This window comes from Halichondria panicea, chromosome 17 (genome assembly GCF_963675165.1).
Source record: "Halichondria panicea chromosome 17, odHalPani1.1, whole genome shotgun sequence".
In the NCBI taxonomy this organism is placed as follows: domain Eukaryota; kingdom Metazoa; phylum Porifera; class Demospongiae; order Suberitida; family Halichondriidae; genus Halichondria; species Halichondria panicea.
This window is the reverse complement of record NC_087393.1, coordinates 4,774,729-4,788,789: the sequence shown is the minus strand read 5'-3', so window position 1 is coordinate 4,788,789 and position 14,061 is coordinate 4,774,729. Positions and strand designations below refer to the sequence as shown.

Genomic DNA, 14,061 nt, shown 5'->3' with positions numbered 1-14,061 from the left:
TATACAAATAGAAGGGAAAGCCCCTTGCTAAAGTAAAATTGAAATTTTAATGGAGGCAGAGCTGAGAGAAGCAGCATGCATTGGAAATCTTCACGCTGTGCAGAAGCTGCTGAGAAGTGGAGTGAGCATCAATTCCCAGAACAGTATGAACGGCTGGTAGGTTCAATAAGAGGCCTTATAAGTAATCATCTATAGAGCAAGCAATGAATTTAGTAATCGTGATGTCGTCATATTTTTTTTTCTGCTACAGGACAGCTCTACACTGGGCATGCAAGAGAGGACATGCGCCTGTTGTGATGCATCTTCTGCAGAGTGGTGCGGATGTAGCAATAGAAACTCACAAAGGGGAACATCCATTGCAATTGGCAACATCTTCCGAAGTTCGTGAAGTATTCACGTCTCGATTGTCGACCGAGGCCATTGAAGAATGTACCCTAGAAAATACCAACCCCCTACCTATTGTTCCGAACTATTTAAAGAATCCTGTATTTCCGTATTACGATGTTGAAGTGGAAGACGACCATATAACTGGTGGTACTATTGTACCAGTTAAAATGAATGGGAATTTAGAGAAAGGTGTGCCTAAACTAGCTGTAAACGATTCAAGAAAACCGGGAGTGACATTTAAAATTCGTGTTGCAGAAAAGGAGACCGATTTTGTAGAAGTGGAGCTCTCATCTCTGACTTATCTGTCTCTGTTGGCGGCCATTTGTGAGGAGTTTGAGTTGACCTCATCTGATGTGGCAAAGATTCGTAAACTACCCAACGTACTGGTCCGCAAAGACAAGGATGTACAAAGACTGAAAGAAGGTCAAGAACTTGAGATTATTCTGAACTCATAACCTACAGTTGAACTTTTTGTCACATTTGAATCATAATCTATTTTGTATTTACATAATAATAATAATTATGACATAATTATTATTATTATTACGCAATAATTATGATGTACAAAATTAATAGAAAACAATATATTATTTGGGTAACAGAATTCTAAGTTGTTCCAAGAATACAAAAGTTAGGATTGTGTGAGGTCCGAGTCGAATAAAAGCTGGAACAAATCCCTGTAGTGAGAAAAACAATACAAGTCATAACCATGTAACATGCAATTTACCAAAACTGCAAAATATACGCTATAGATGGCACTTCAAAGGGCTATATTGCATATTCTAATGGTGAAAGTGCACAACCCTAACTCAGCTAACATAACAGCCCATTTTGACAAAGGCTAGCTACAATATAACCCCCCTATATGCTTTTTCTTCTGAATACATAAATGGCCTTTCAAAGCAATAAGCAATAATAAAAGATGTGCCGTATGTTAGTGTGAGGTATGTTAGTGTGAGTTTACAGATTTAGCAGGTCAACAAAAGATTGAGACAATTGACTGTACCTTGAAGAAACCTAAGGGTCCCGTTTTTGCTGTATAGAGAAAGCATTGCATGATTGACTTGTACTCTCCTGGCTGTGCATTCATCATCCTTGTTTTAAGAACATCTACTGGTTGTGTGGCGGCAGTGGCAACCATACCCTGTGTGTGTGTGTGTGTGTGTGTGTGTGTGTGTGTGTGTGTGTGTGTGTGTGGGTGGGTGGGTGGGTGGGTGTGCGTGCACTAGTTTTAGCAATAAATAAATTATACACATTATTTGCAATGATTATAATATCAACCTAAAAAATAATTATATAGAGGTGGACGCTTGAGGGAGGTCAATAGTGTGAGACTCCAGTTTTGTGGGGACAGTGCTGAGTGGTCTCATGATCAATAGAGTGGTGGTCTCTTTAGGGTATAAGCCTAGGTACAGTACTTGCATGGTGATCTCATGATCAATAGAGTGGTAATAAAAGCAGGATTCACTGCACTACAAATTAGAGGCATTGTGAGGGGAAACCACCTGTGTAACATAATGATGTACACAAATCAGTACTCACAGCTACAAAGCTTGATGTGAAGTGAGTGACAGGGTTGTCCTTGAAGATCCCAGTAGCCAGTAACATCTGCTTCACTTGCTCATAGAAAGCAATCTGCAGTTGAGATATAAATATTACTGTGAATTGAAAACAAATGTGAGCTATATCATAACTCACACGATAAATAAACACAGATAATTGGGACACTTTAGAGACAAGCAACTAGCGCTGTCATCATAACAGATGAGCTCTCTTAGAATATGGACCAATTCTTAATGTTTGTATACTCAAATCTACATGTTGTATTCAGAATATAACCTTTAAAATATCCCCATCAAAACATGTTCAAAATAATACACAAGAAATACCTTGAAACCAAGAAGCTATAAAAAGCGAGCTGTATAGTTGTTGTACAAGTCTATCTATATCGAACTGTTGAACTGCAATGGCAAAAAATTTGCCAATAGCTGCCAAAGAAGAAGCGAAAAAAATCAATACTAAACTGCAGTGCTCTATTTGCTTGAGCCAATTTAAGGAGCCTAGAGTATTACCTTGCTTTCATGTCTTCTGTACGTCACCATGTCTCGAAGAACTAGTTGTTGAAGACGAGACTAGCAAATCCATAACTTGTCCCACTTGTCGAAATGTGGCTACATTACCGGAGGGCGGAGTGGCTGACCTTCACACTGATTTTTATATCGATCACCTTTTCGAAGTTCATGAGGCTCTCGCTAAAGTACATGAATCCAATTGTGAGAAATGCAAGAAATTTCAAGCAGTAGGGTACTGTCGCGAATGCCAGAACTTTGTATGCAAAAATTGCTCAGAAATGCACAAAATGTGGGGTGAGCTTGCAGAACATCAAATAGTACCCATGCTCAAAGTGACGGCTGATACCACGATGCTAGCTCCTTCAAAACAGACGCCTCGATGCAAAAAACACCCCAACAAGAAACTCAAGATCTACTGCAACTCTTGCTCAAAGCTCATCTGCACTGTTTGCTCCATGAATTGCCACAAAGGTCACTATTTTGAGCTCGTACAAGATGCCTTTGATAAACACCAACATGAGATTGCTTTTAGCCTACAGCCAATCAAAGAGAAACTCACTACAATCAGAGAAGCTCTAGTAGCCTTCGATACGAGAGCAAAAGAGATCAACGATCAAAAAGTAGCCGCGGAGACTGACATAAAAAAGGAAATTCAAGATTTGCACAAACAACTCGATCAGAGAAAAGAGCAAATTCTACAACTCCTCGAAACAAAAACACAAAACAAGCTACAGGAGCTATCAGCTCACCAAGAGAGCGTAGAGATACTGCAGCTACAGATGACAACCTGTTTGGAGTATACCAATAGTGGCCTTAAAAACGGAACAAAAGGAGAAGTGATGAGCATTAAAGGTCCTGTACTACAGAGGGTGGGAGAGGTCATGAAGAAATTCAGTACGACCCTTATTGAACCACAAACGAGAGCAGACACGAAACTAACTCTCGATGGAAAGGACGCGCTCATACAAGAAGTCGAGGAAAAGATACACGGTGAAGCAAAAAAACCAGAATCGAAAAGCAAGCCAACTAAAATAGTTCTTAGAGGCCACTACTCTCCCACTGGTGATTCACAAAACAACTATCGGACAAAGCTCACTGTAGTAGCGAGGAAACTAAACCCGAACACTCTACCTCCAAGCGAACTACTAGACACGATCGACAGTTTTCTCCCGAAAAAAATCCAGCAATCGAAATCGATCCAGTTTTATGCTACAGGCAATAAGCAGACCCTTATTACAGGGCTTAAAGAACGAGGAACCCTGAACGACTACATTCAAAGCAATAAAAATAGTTTAACTCTATCCCAAGTGATGAAACTTGCCACGCAGATAGCTGAAGTAATGGCTTCCCTTGAGGAGCACGGGTATATACATCGAGATTTAGCACTGAGAAATATTGTGGTTGGACAAGAACATTTCTGTTTGCTTGGAGAGTTGAGACAGGTTGCAGAGGGTGGGTGGTACGAAGCTTCATCCAGTGACAAATTCGCCATCAAGTGGACAGCCCCTGAGGCGATGTTTAAAAACAGATTTACGATCAAGTCTGACATTTGGTCTTTCGGTATTCTACTGTATGAGTTGGCCACGTTTGGTCGTTCTCCCTATCCTGGTGTTTCAAATGCACAAGTGGTTGAGAAGCTCAGAGCAGGTTATCGAATGAGCAAGCCGCTGTTCTGCCCAGAAAGTCTCTATAAGATAATGTTAAATTGCTGGGATGAAGACCCTGGCAAGAGACCTACGTTTGAAACCTTGCAGTGGCAGCTTGAAGAGTTTTTCGAGGCAGATGACTACGTAACTATGACACCAAAAACAAATGCCGTGCATAATCCCACTATAACTTCCTTGTAAGAACAAGTACATAATTATAGGATGTTAGCATTTAATTACTAGTTTCATTTTCATTCACTATATGCATACATTGTCACAATAACAGATACTATCATTTGTGCACTGCATGGTTAAGATATGAATATCAACACTGCTATTAAAGCCTTGTATTGGGAACCAGAGAAATTTGGGTACATTATACAATTTCAGAGCTGGTCTTTTGCCGAAATTGACTAATAATTACCGTACATGTATATCGGGCGTACATGTATATCGGGTTGAGAATGCGTAGTTAATCAATTGCAAATGATACTTATTGCACTTCTAACAATTGCATGCGCTGCTCTTCTCTCCTTTGCGAGTCTTTCGTGTGCGATCTATGCGAACGAAAACTCGCAATTCGGAATCTCACATTTGAAACCCGGTATACTAGCTGTGAGAGAGTTAGTACTAGTAGCACCTAGAACAAGGTAAACCATGAGACTAGTATAAAGAGAGTGTATGAGCAATATCATGTTTACCTATACACCGACAGCTATTACGTAAGCCTATTAGAACCCTCAACAGCAGAGTAAGCCACAGCACCCTTAACGAGGTAACGGGAGAGTAAGCCGCAGCACCCTTAACGAGGTAACGGGAGAGTAAGCCCCTGCCTAGCAGCACACTTAACGAGGTAACGGGAGAGTAAGCCCCTGCCTAGCAGCACACTTAACGAGGTAACGGGAGAGTAAGCCCCTGCCTAGCAGCACACTTAACGAGGTAACGGGAGAGTAAGCCCCTGCCTAGCAGCACACTTAACGAGGTAACGGGAGAGTAAGCCCCTGCCTAGCAGCACCCTTAACGAGGTAACAGGAAAGTAAGCCCCTGCCTAGCAGCACACTTAACGAGGTTAGTACCTGAGATAGTGTCATGAGAATGGCTCTGCAGATATTGAGAGAAGCTCCAGTCCACAGCTTGAAGAATCCCTCTGGAATAAGCAAAGAGGGTGAGTACAATATTATACACAATTAACACAGTGCACACGGTGCATTCTATGTACACTGTACATGGCAATGTTCTTACCTTCTACTGCGACTCTTCTGATACCATCGATGACATGCTTGTATCTGCATGAAGGGAACTCATATAATGGCACTTATTATTGTTGATACAGACTATACCTTCTTCTTTTCTCAGGAGGCAACTTGACATCATTTTGCATTCTGTATGAATATGTACCACGTCACAATACAGCCACGCCTCTTTTAAAATGTTATGTATCTGAAGCGCATGCTTAGCTTTATGAAAGGGTGCATCGATCTGAGACAACTGTGTTGATAAGTGTTTTAATACCGTATGTTGATGACATCAAACGGGCTTCCCACTATCCCTCCACAAAGACCTGCAAATACAATCAGTTCCTGGTATTATACAGAACACACACACTCATGCATTTGCATGCTTGTGACTATACTAGCGGATAGGGTTGTGGTTAAGTAGTTTAACAACAGTGGGGAAGAGGGGGAAGGAGGAGTAGGGGATACAAGAGAGTGAGAGTCTATGTAGGGTCAGTACACACAGGGCACTGCATATGATAGCAGCAGTGCCCATGCAAATAAGGAAGCGGTACTTAGTTATACGATAATTATGGCTACGGAACTACTCTTTCAGTCGCCATAACTTGAATTCCGTGAATTCAATTCTGAAAGCATAAAATGTTCACATTAAGAATGGTATATTTCCAAACCACCTTCCAGAAAATGAAACAGAATCATTGAAATTACAATATCTCACCTCCGAATGCTCCTAGTAGGATTTTCTGGTAGAACGGAATCGTACCTGAAAATGCAATGTATAGGTCATACAACACATGTTATAGTATTTGAAAAACAATACTACAGACAGGTCTGTAAGACTAAAGGATTATATATTAATCTAGCTTGCAATCTTGTACATCATTATAAAATTATGCTAGTGAATGTAAAGTTGAAAGCAGTGCAGGAAGCAAACATCTCATGTGATCAAATACCTAGTGACCGAATACACTTCACTGACCTCCGTTCCTGGCAGCTAGCTCAGGCCGTAGAATCTCGTACACTCCAAACCGAATAGTTGAGTACGAAAGCTGCAGTCAACATAACAGTCATGAATGTAGTTGGCTGCATACGGCCGACACCCACTAGTTGATGTGCAGTATAGCACTGGGAATACAGAGGACTTTCAAGTTGTTTGAATGCTTTTTAGCTGGAGCAGCCAACCAGACCACTAATTGCATTAGGCAAGTAAACACACACGCACACAACAAAGGTGTCATGGTTGGCTGCACACAAACAGTGTGTGTGGATGAGGTGTTCATGGTTGGCTGCACTTTAAATCAAGCCCGTAGGCAATAGGGGGCTCCAGGAGCTGTGAATCCCCCCCCAGTTTCTTAATACCATATTGGTTGTGTATTAAGAGTCAGTGCTCCTTGCCAACCTCAGAGCCTCCCTACTCGTCTGAAGTTGTCGACACCCTTGTTAATAAATAGCATAAATCAACTAACTAGAAATCCTCTGTACTCTACAATGGCTGACCTGTCTGGAGAGAGATGCAGAGAGTCCATTATAGAGAGTGAGGAAGCCATGGCGCTTCACAACATTGAACGTGGTACCTACAAAACCTTGCACTACCTCTTGCTGGGTTTGCAAGTGAACCTGCAGATGACGAAAATATTAACATTTTTGCTTTTGTCAAATCTAATCACAGTAGATATACAATAGGCCATTCTGAGAGCTACTGAATGCTTTACGACCGGCTCCCAAAGGTAGCTAAAAGAACAGTAGAATTTTGGGAAAAAGTACGAGGCTATAGTCATTAAAAGTTATTTTGACAATGATGCATTTCAAATCAACACCAGTTTAGTCACAGCTTTCAAATGTACAGCAGAACATTTACACAATGGCTTAATACTTGCTGGATGGATAAAATTAAATGTCAGCCACCGCCCGTATTAAAGGCTTATCCAAGCATCCCGTAGATTACAGTTGGTTGCAGAGATGGTGTCAGTTACTGACTTTGAGCAGGTCCAAAGGATGAGTACAGGCTGCAGCTCCTGCAGAAGCCAGTCCACCCAAATACCATCTGTGACCCTTGCTCCTAACTGTGGTCACCTTCTTAGGCTCTGATGCACTCACTGAAGCAACCATTGTCCTGTTTAGTTTGTTTCTCTTCCTTTTAGTAAGCAAGTGTCTAAACCATGTCTTTGTACTGGTACATAAGTCAAGTTCTTTTTATTGGACCATGCTGGCTTGAAAGGGGGGAGGGGCAGGGGTCAAAGGGCATTAGTAGCAAGCCACGTGGTTTGCAAAAGAGTCTCTTCTTCTTTAGAGCAGTTCTTTTATCACCGTTTTCTCTGTCCCTCACTCGTGTGGCAATGGCTGAGGTAGTCCATAGGAACCTGGAGTCCATGCTCCCTCAATTGGAAGAGCTGGAGAGCTCTGGGATATTCACTCATGACGAAATTAAGTGAGCATAATAAAAAAAATCAAAGGAAGACACTCGACAAGCAATTTACTTTTTTTGACTCTCAGACAGATTGTGAGGCGTAGACGTAACCATGAGTACAAGCTGTTGAGGAGGCCGGCTCGTAAGGAGGACTTCCTAGCAGCTGTGCAGTACGAGATGCATCTGGAGCAGCTGAGACAGCACAGGAAGAAAGTACGTTTTATTATTAATACTGTATCAGGTATTAAGAGTACACAGCTATAGTTTAGCCTTGCACCTGCACAGTGCCGTTACTTGTAAGCCATAGCAAAGCACTTCCTATCTTGTTCAAACCTGTTTATATAATTTTGTTCTCTCCGTAGTTTGTGCAGTATAGTTTGCATGCAATTAAGTTCCCAACTCTTTCGGATTATACTGTAACATCGCTAAGCACTTGAGCTTTTGAGAGAACTTGTTTTTATTAGAGACTTGCTTTTACGGTCCCATCTAATCCGGGAGTGCTCTCTTGGAATTAACTTCAAAGCTACATAATCGTAGCGTCATGCACTGTGAGGTGGTGTCATTTTTATGATTAGTGCATTTATTTTTCTTACAGAGATTGGGAGTACCTACCACTAAGTATGATGCAGAGAATGGCATTCTGAACAGAATACACTCACTGTTCAATGTAAGTTCTCATTAAATTGCTTTCAATACCTGCACAGTTATTTTTAACTTGATTTCGTAGCGTGCCCTGAAAAAGTTCAAAGGTGACCTGAAGCTATGGTTACAGCACATAGAGTTCTCGAAACAGTGTGGACACAAGGTGTCTCTCAGTCGCACCTTTGGGAGAGCACTGGCCATACATCCCAACAACCCAGGTGAGGGGAGTGGGGAGAGGCTGGTTGAATGTTTAGTTCCAGTAGCTGTTTGTAACCATATGAAATTGTTTTGTTAGCCTCTAGTGATGCAAAAGCAATAATACAAATGGATAAAAATGTTTCTGTATTCTGTACACACACACACACACACACACACACACACACACTCCCAATTTAAACCACCCAACACATATACTTTCCAATACTTTCACACAGGTCTATGGGTAATGGCTGCCAAGTTTGAGTTTGAGGATATGAAGGATATGTCATCTGCGAGATCCCTCCTTCAGCAAGGACTGCGAACCAACCCCCAATCCAAACACCTCTGGATTGAAGTGAGGGCTACTAGCTCCTATATAGTGTGTGCTCTATCTTTATTGTGTTTTCTTTCTCTCTTCTAGTACTTTAGAATGGAGCTGCTGCACACAGACAAGGTATGTGTAGAGTTGCCAGTATTAGGATCACTTAATCAGTAGTCTGTGCTTAATACGGTAGGCAATCGTATCCCTGTGCCCGATGGTGGCACAGGACTGACAGGAGTAGAGCCAGCTGTAACCATTGCATGAATTTTAGCCACACAAATTCTTTCCATAGGTGTATTATTAGTTAGCTGTTACAGTGGTATGGTACATGTAGGTACAATGATGTCCCTTCATCTCCTTTATTTGTGTCGTGGTGTCGTCCATCCCCACGTTTCACGCTGTATCTCCCCCACTTTCTCTCTCCCTTTCTTCCCGACTCTCCCAGGTGAAGAAGAGGCGTGCTGTGCTGGGGGTGGACATGGCTGAGAGTGAGGAGCCTTCCTCCGACCAGTTCCTGTCCAACAAGGCCGCCTCATTGGTCTATCAGCAGGCAGTCACTAACATTCAGCGTGCGTTATGTACATACACGAACAGCGTCTCATTTATCATTATTTTGTCTGCTATATTTGTATCCAACATGAAAACTGATTTTCCCGATGCATATTATCTTCCCCACTATTTCCAACTCTTTCTCTTTCTTTATTATATAGCATACATTTTGCAAATGGAATACGAATAACCACTTGTCAGTTTCGACTTTCTCCTTTAGTTTCTTTCAATGGTGAACTGTTTGTGGTACACATCCTTGTTGAATCTCTCTCTATGATGTGTATGTTGGCTGCTTTCAACGTTGTTTGTGTCTTGTTCTACAGTTGATGTTGAGTTCCGGCTCTCTTTCCTGCCTGTTGTTCTACTCTTTCATGACACCAACTCTCTGCAGGATCAAGTATACAAAGAGTGAGCGATAAAACATTCTTAGACCGATCTTTAACCTGACTGTATTGTGTGTGTGTGTGCGCAGTGTCGAGGGGACTTTCCCCACCCACCCCCTAGTCTGGCAGGCGCTGGCCAGGAGACAATGGGAGGGGCTAGATAACCCACTGACAGGTGAGTATCAGGAGCAGAGGAGGAATACCAGGGTCACTTATAAATGAACATTCTTGTCGGAGTTCTTAACCTTTGCTACATAATTATAGCTTTTGATTCTTCATTTACATGCTTGGGAAGCTTGCTAGTCTGCACCTATTGACACTTGGCTAGATTCTTGGCTAGATTCTTATTTATGGACATTGTTTATTTAGTCTAATATCCTGTCTGGCCCTTTTTGTTTTCAGATGCTCAGACTGAGAAGATGGAGAGACAAACAGAGGAGTTGTTTCAAGAGGGAATAGCAAGGGCGGGTGATGACCAATCCCTGGTCATGCAGCACTGGGACGGCTACCTCCATTGGTGCAGAGAGAGGGTCGACAATGCACCCAGCAGTCTTAGGAAGAAGGTACTACACACATGTGTACAAGTGAGACGTGTGTTAGCTCATACTGTACAACTACACCTTTAGCCTGAGGATATACCGTATAGCGGGAAATTTTCGCGTTTTTCGAGGGCAGAGCAGTTAACGCGGAAATATTAAAACTGGGATAAACTCCCATGCACTGGTATTTGGGTTTGGTTTCCTGGCATTGAAACACGAACATTTCTGCTGAATCCAAATAGCAAAAATCTGTATAATACATACTTTACCGTATCCACTGTGTAATAGTGAACATTCTAATCAATTTGTCTAGCATTTTTGCGCGTTATCTGTCTGATTCATTTGCTATCAGTAAATTCCATTTGCTTCCCTCGTGATGGTCTACACACACCACGCATTTCTGTTTCAGGCTGTTCGTCGAATGCTGACTGCATTCAAGCAAGCCTCTCTAAATGGCCATCTCTCTGAGGCCAAGTATAAGGAGTATATAGACACTATGCTGACACTGGGTCTGAGTCGAGAGGCTGCATCCATTAGTGAGCTAGGGACAGGGGCTTACCCCTCTTCCCTCCCCCTCTGGATTGCAAGACTCTCCAGCTGCTCGGAGAAAGTGGGGCAGTTGTGTCGACAGGCACTAGATCAAGTTGACAAACAGGTATATTACATCGATCTGGACAGACACACCTACCACTCGTGTGTATAGCTAGCGATTGAACATATGTGGAAAATGGTAACAGTATTCCAATTACAGTATGATGGTTCCTGTGAACAACTGAACTCTTGCAATCGAACATCTCACGCATATGTGCATACATGTACTTCCCATTAATGAATTCAATATAGGAAGCCAAAATTAAAGTTCAACAAACTCTTGATGAAGCTTATCATAGATTGAATCTATCCTCTTTTCCCCGCCCCAGCACACCTTACCAATATGGGAGTTCTGGGTCAACCATGCACTTGAGAATGAGATAAAAGAAAAAGAAATTGAGTCGTTATTCAAGGTTTGTAATTGCTATTGGTACTGTGCACACAGCAACACGTCCTCCTCCAGGGGGGTGTGGCCAGTGGTGTGGCTGCTGTGTACGAGGCTATGAGTGTACGCTATTTGGAATGGTCATATAGTGTGGGAGGAGTCAAGAAAACAAGGAACGCGTACAAGAGGTACGGACGTGTAATATATATTTCAGGTCCAAGTTGTCCATTTTCTGAAAAAAACGTGGGCTATTTATAATTATTGGGGTGTTTTTTCAAAATCAGGCCTGTTTTTCGTAGCTAAGTTTAAGAGGTTATCATTAATTTGTGTTGCGAACGTCTGATTTTCAGTTTTGATAGTGCTACAATAATGATGTGCTTATAGGCTAAGAATGTTCTGTTTCTAATTATGTGGTCCTGGTATACGATGTCTCTGCAAACTTTCCATGCATAGTTTCCTTTCACCCGGTCATTTTGTTCTTCCTCCTCATCACCATTTTGTTCTTCCCTGTGTAGTCTACTATCTGAGAGGCAGCCTGTCCCCCACTGTCTGTACGAGCGCTGCATCCATCTTGAGAGGAGGGGTTTGCTGGAGAGGTCAGACGGACAGAGTCTCAAACATTTGCGGGAGCTTTATCAAAGGGCGTTAGCCGATTATGGATCCTCTCACCCAGGTATGTGTGTTCACTCTCTCTTCATTCTCTCCAATATTTTCCATTCTTCCACTATCCCCCACTGTCTCCCCCGCTATCCCGCACTCTTTTACTTATGTTTGCCACTAAGTATTAGATCGCGTGAGTTTAACTTTCCCAGCTTTATATGCATGCATGGACATGCTCAGGTTAATTAGGCTAGTATAGCACCAGTGCAGTAATAATACATCACTTCTAGTCTGTGGATCGTTATCATTGAGGGAAAATCTAGCTCATTGTGACCACAGAGCAAACCATGTGTTGTACACCTGTCAACCTTGTACCTTGCGTAATAGTACGCTATTAATACATTAATTGTTGTGTCTTCATTCATGTTCAGGTCTGTGGCTTGGCTATATAGAGATGGAGCTGCGCTTCCCCGGAGGCCTAGTAGAGAATGTCGGCCAGCTGCATTGGAAGGCTATCAAGGAACTGAAACCCGAACTCACGTCTGATTTTATTAGCCGATACTCACTCATGCATAGCGAATCAGCTGTAGTTACTTAATATCAATATCACATTATTCTGTACGATTTATGATTTTACATTTATAATGATTACAGTTAGACATGTGTTGATTATGCATGTGCACATGTGTACGTCATGTAAAGTGCACGACAAAATAGCCGGTAAAAATCACAAAAATAGACATTGCAAAGATTGAGGTAGACAGAAACAAAGTCATAATTGCTGTTCGTAAAAAGTCATGTGTGTGGGACAGGTGATTGTGATTGCTCTGTGTGGCTCTTGCGAATGATTGTGCCATGTGGCCAAGATCAGAATTGGGCCTACAGAGAAAAACAAAGCAATATCAGTGACAAAAGGAGGCAATGTTAATGGCGGTATTCACACAAAGAACTCACCTTACTTTGTTTTGTCAAATGTCTCTTCAGATTGTTCGGTGTTCGATTGTGTTTCGTCGTTTTGGTCAGTTACTGTATTGGGGGGACGTCGAACAGGCCAAGCGAGGGATCTCTTACTCTTACTCCATGTTTTGCTGGCCACCTGATAGCTATAGTAGACGGCCATGAAGATAGACGTAGCACACAACGATATGCATGTCACAAAGAGGAGTACAAATACGAGGCCAGTTATCCCAATTCCTAACAGAATGAGCTCCAACACAACTGCTCCAATGAGGCTAGCTACGATAGTAGCCACAGCATAAGCCAGAAAACCAATAATAGGCACTCCACCGAGAACAAAGAAACTGGAAAGTGCAATAAATTTGGCTGGGTTCTCGGTTGCATATTGTGAGATTCTTGTGAGCAAGGTCTCCATGCTTGGGCCACGAGTATCTCCTGATCTTGACGTTAGAAAGTCTGGTAGTAGAGCGTCTTGAAGGAAGTAGAAACTGTGCACACAAGGAGCAGAGCTTGCACCAGTACCAGTGGACGACATCTTCTGGTTTAATATAGCTACGTCATAGATATAGCCTCGATTCCAGGCCACACATGTGACAGCAATCATAACTTCGCCGCCCTCCCAATGAAGGCGGCGGCTGCCACAACTGATACCTCGGGGTCGAGCCGCTAATTGTGTGTGATGTCATAATTATGCCTACCACATTAAAATTTATTCTCACCAATAATTATTAAATGCAGAATCATGTAACAGATCAGATAATAATGAATTAAAAGGTTCAAAAAATGTCTGCAACATATCTGTAGTGTCTTCCTTCATTGTGAGCTTGGGGTCTCGTTTGTAATCAATAATCTTCTGCACATTTTCCGAACTCAAACACAAAGAATCGGCAACCTCCAACCGTTTGAGAATATTTTTGCTTGGAAAATATCCCAAAAAGGTCAACAATTCAGATGCAACAGTTTTTGGTTCTGCAATAAGTTTCTCCAGGCTTAGAAAAAACATGCTAGATCTTGGAACAATACTCAACCATTTGCGAATGTGAGAGAAGTATAGAACGGTATCAATCCTTGCTTTTCCACACTCTGGTAGGGGGTCCTCAAACTCAATGTATGTTATGTCCACCACACAAGTGTCTAGCAAATGCAGC

General features: G+C 42.1%; 4 protein-coding genes across 4 annotated transcripts; 3 read left to right on the top strand and 1 right to left on the bottom strand.

Annotated features, from left to right (window-relative positions):
* Positions 1-17: 17 nt before the first annotated feature.
* On the top strand, positions 18-991 carry LOC135351700 (ankyrin repeat domain-containing protein 40-like). Its single transcript, XM_064550776.1, has 2 exons — positions 18-156; positions 251-991. Exons 1-2 carry the CDS (start codon positions 50-52, stop codon positions 840-842), a joined length of 699 nt encoding a protein of 232 aa, XP_064406846.1. The 5' UTR covers positions 18-49; the 3' UTR covers positions 843-991.
* LOC135351698 (mitochondrial dicarboxylate carrier-like) lies at positions 908-7,569 on the bottom strand. Its single transcript, XM_064550775.1, has 11 exons — positions 7,318-7,569; positions 6,838-6,957; positions 6,320-6,389; positions 6,059-6,103; positions 5,618-5,666; positions 5,446-5,487; positions 5,348-5,391; positions 5,182-5,252; positions 1,930-2,022; positions 1,394-1,531; positions 908-1,064 (listed from the first exon to the last, which is right to left on the bottom strand). Exons 1-11 carry the CDS (start codon positions 7,447-7,449, stop codon positions 975-977), a joined length of 894 nt encoding a protein of 297 aa, XP_064406845.1. The 5' UTR covers positions 7,450-7,569; the 3' UTR covers positions 908-974.
* LOC135351689 (E3 ubiquitin-protein ligase TRIM71-like) lies at positions 2,231-4,435 on the top strand. Its single transcript, XM_064550763.1, has one exon. The coding sequence runs from the start codon at positions 2,354-2,356 to the stop codon at positions 4,304-4,306; it is 1,953 nt and encodes a 650-aa protein (XP_064406833.1). The 5' UTR covers positions 2,231-2,353; the 3' UTR covers positions 4,307-4,435.
* Positions 7,570-7,575: 6 nt separating the features above from the next.
* On the top strand, positions 7,576-12,613 carry LOC135351691 (U3 small nucleolar RNA-associated protein 6 homolog). Its single transcript, XM_064550764.1, has 15 exons — positions 7,576-7,768; positions 7,834-7,960; positions 8,343-8,414; positions 8,475-8,607; positions 8,824-8,942; positions 9,009-9,041; positions 9,355-9,478; positions 9,782-9,866; positions 9,931-10,016; positions 10,244-10,404; positions 10,790-11,035; positions 11,301-11,384; positions 11,435-11,544; positions 11,872-12,029; positions 12,388-12,613. Exons 1-15 carry the CDS (start codon positions 7,677-7,679, stop codon positions 12,552-12,554), a joined length of 1,797 nt encoding a protein of 598 aa, XP_064406834.1. The 5' UTR covers positions 7,576-7,676; the 3' UTR covers positions 12,555-12,613.
* The last annotated feature ends 1,448 nt before the right edge of the window (positions 12,614-14,061 follow it).

Excerpts from the sequence above, each read along its gene's own strand:
- LOC135351691 (XM_064550764.1), top strand. The coding sequence starts at position 7,677 with ATGGCTGAGGTAGTCCATAGGAACCTGGAGTCCATGCTCCCTCAATTG. Across the intron at positions 7,769-7,833 it reads TTCACTCATGACGAAATTAA|ACAGATTGTGAGGCGTAGAC; the intron begins GTGAGCATAATA and ends TTTGACTCTCAG. Across the intron at positions 11,385-11,434 it reads AAATTGAGTCGTTATTCAAG|GGGGGTGTGGCCAGTGGTGT; the intron begins GTTTGTAATTGC and ends GTCCTCCTCCAG.
- LOC135351689 (XM_064550763.1), top strand. The coding sequence starts at position 2,354 with ATGGCAAAAAATTTGCCAATAGCTGCCAAAGAAGAAGCGAAAAAAATC.
- LOC135351700 (XM_064550776.1), top strand. The coding sequence starts at position 50 with ATGGAGGCAGAGCTGAGAGAAGCAGCATGCATTGGAAATCTTCACGCT. Across the intron at positions 157-250 it reads CAGAACAGTATGAACGGCTG|GACAGCTCTACACTGGGCAT; the intron begins GTAGGTTCAATA and ends TTTCTGCTACAG.
- LOC135351698 (XM_064550775.1), bottom strand. The coding sequence starts at position 7,449 with ATGGTTGCTTCAGTGAGTGCATCAGAGCCTAAGAAGGTGACCACAGTT. Across the intron at positions 5,253-5,347 it reads CAGAAGAGTCGCAGTAGAAG|AGGGATTCTTCAAGCTGTGG; the intron begins GTAAGAACATTG and ends TGCTTATTCCAG. Across the intron at positions 2,023-5,181 it reads TTCTCATGACACTATCTCAG|ATTGCTTTCTATGAGCAAGT; the intron begins GTACTAACCTCG and ends TCTCAACTGCAG.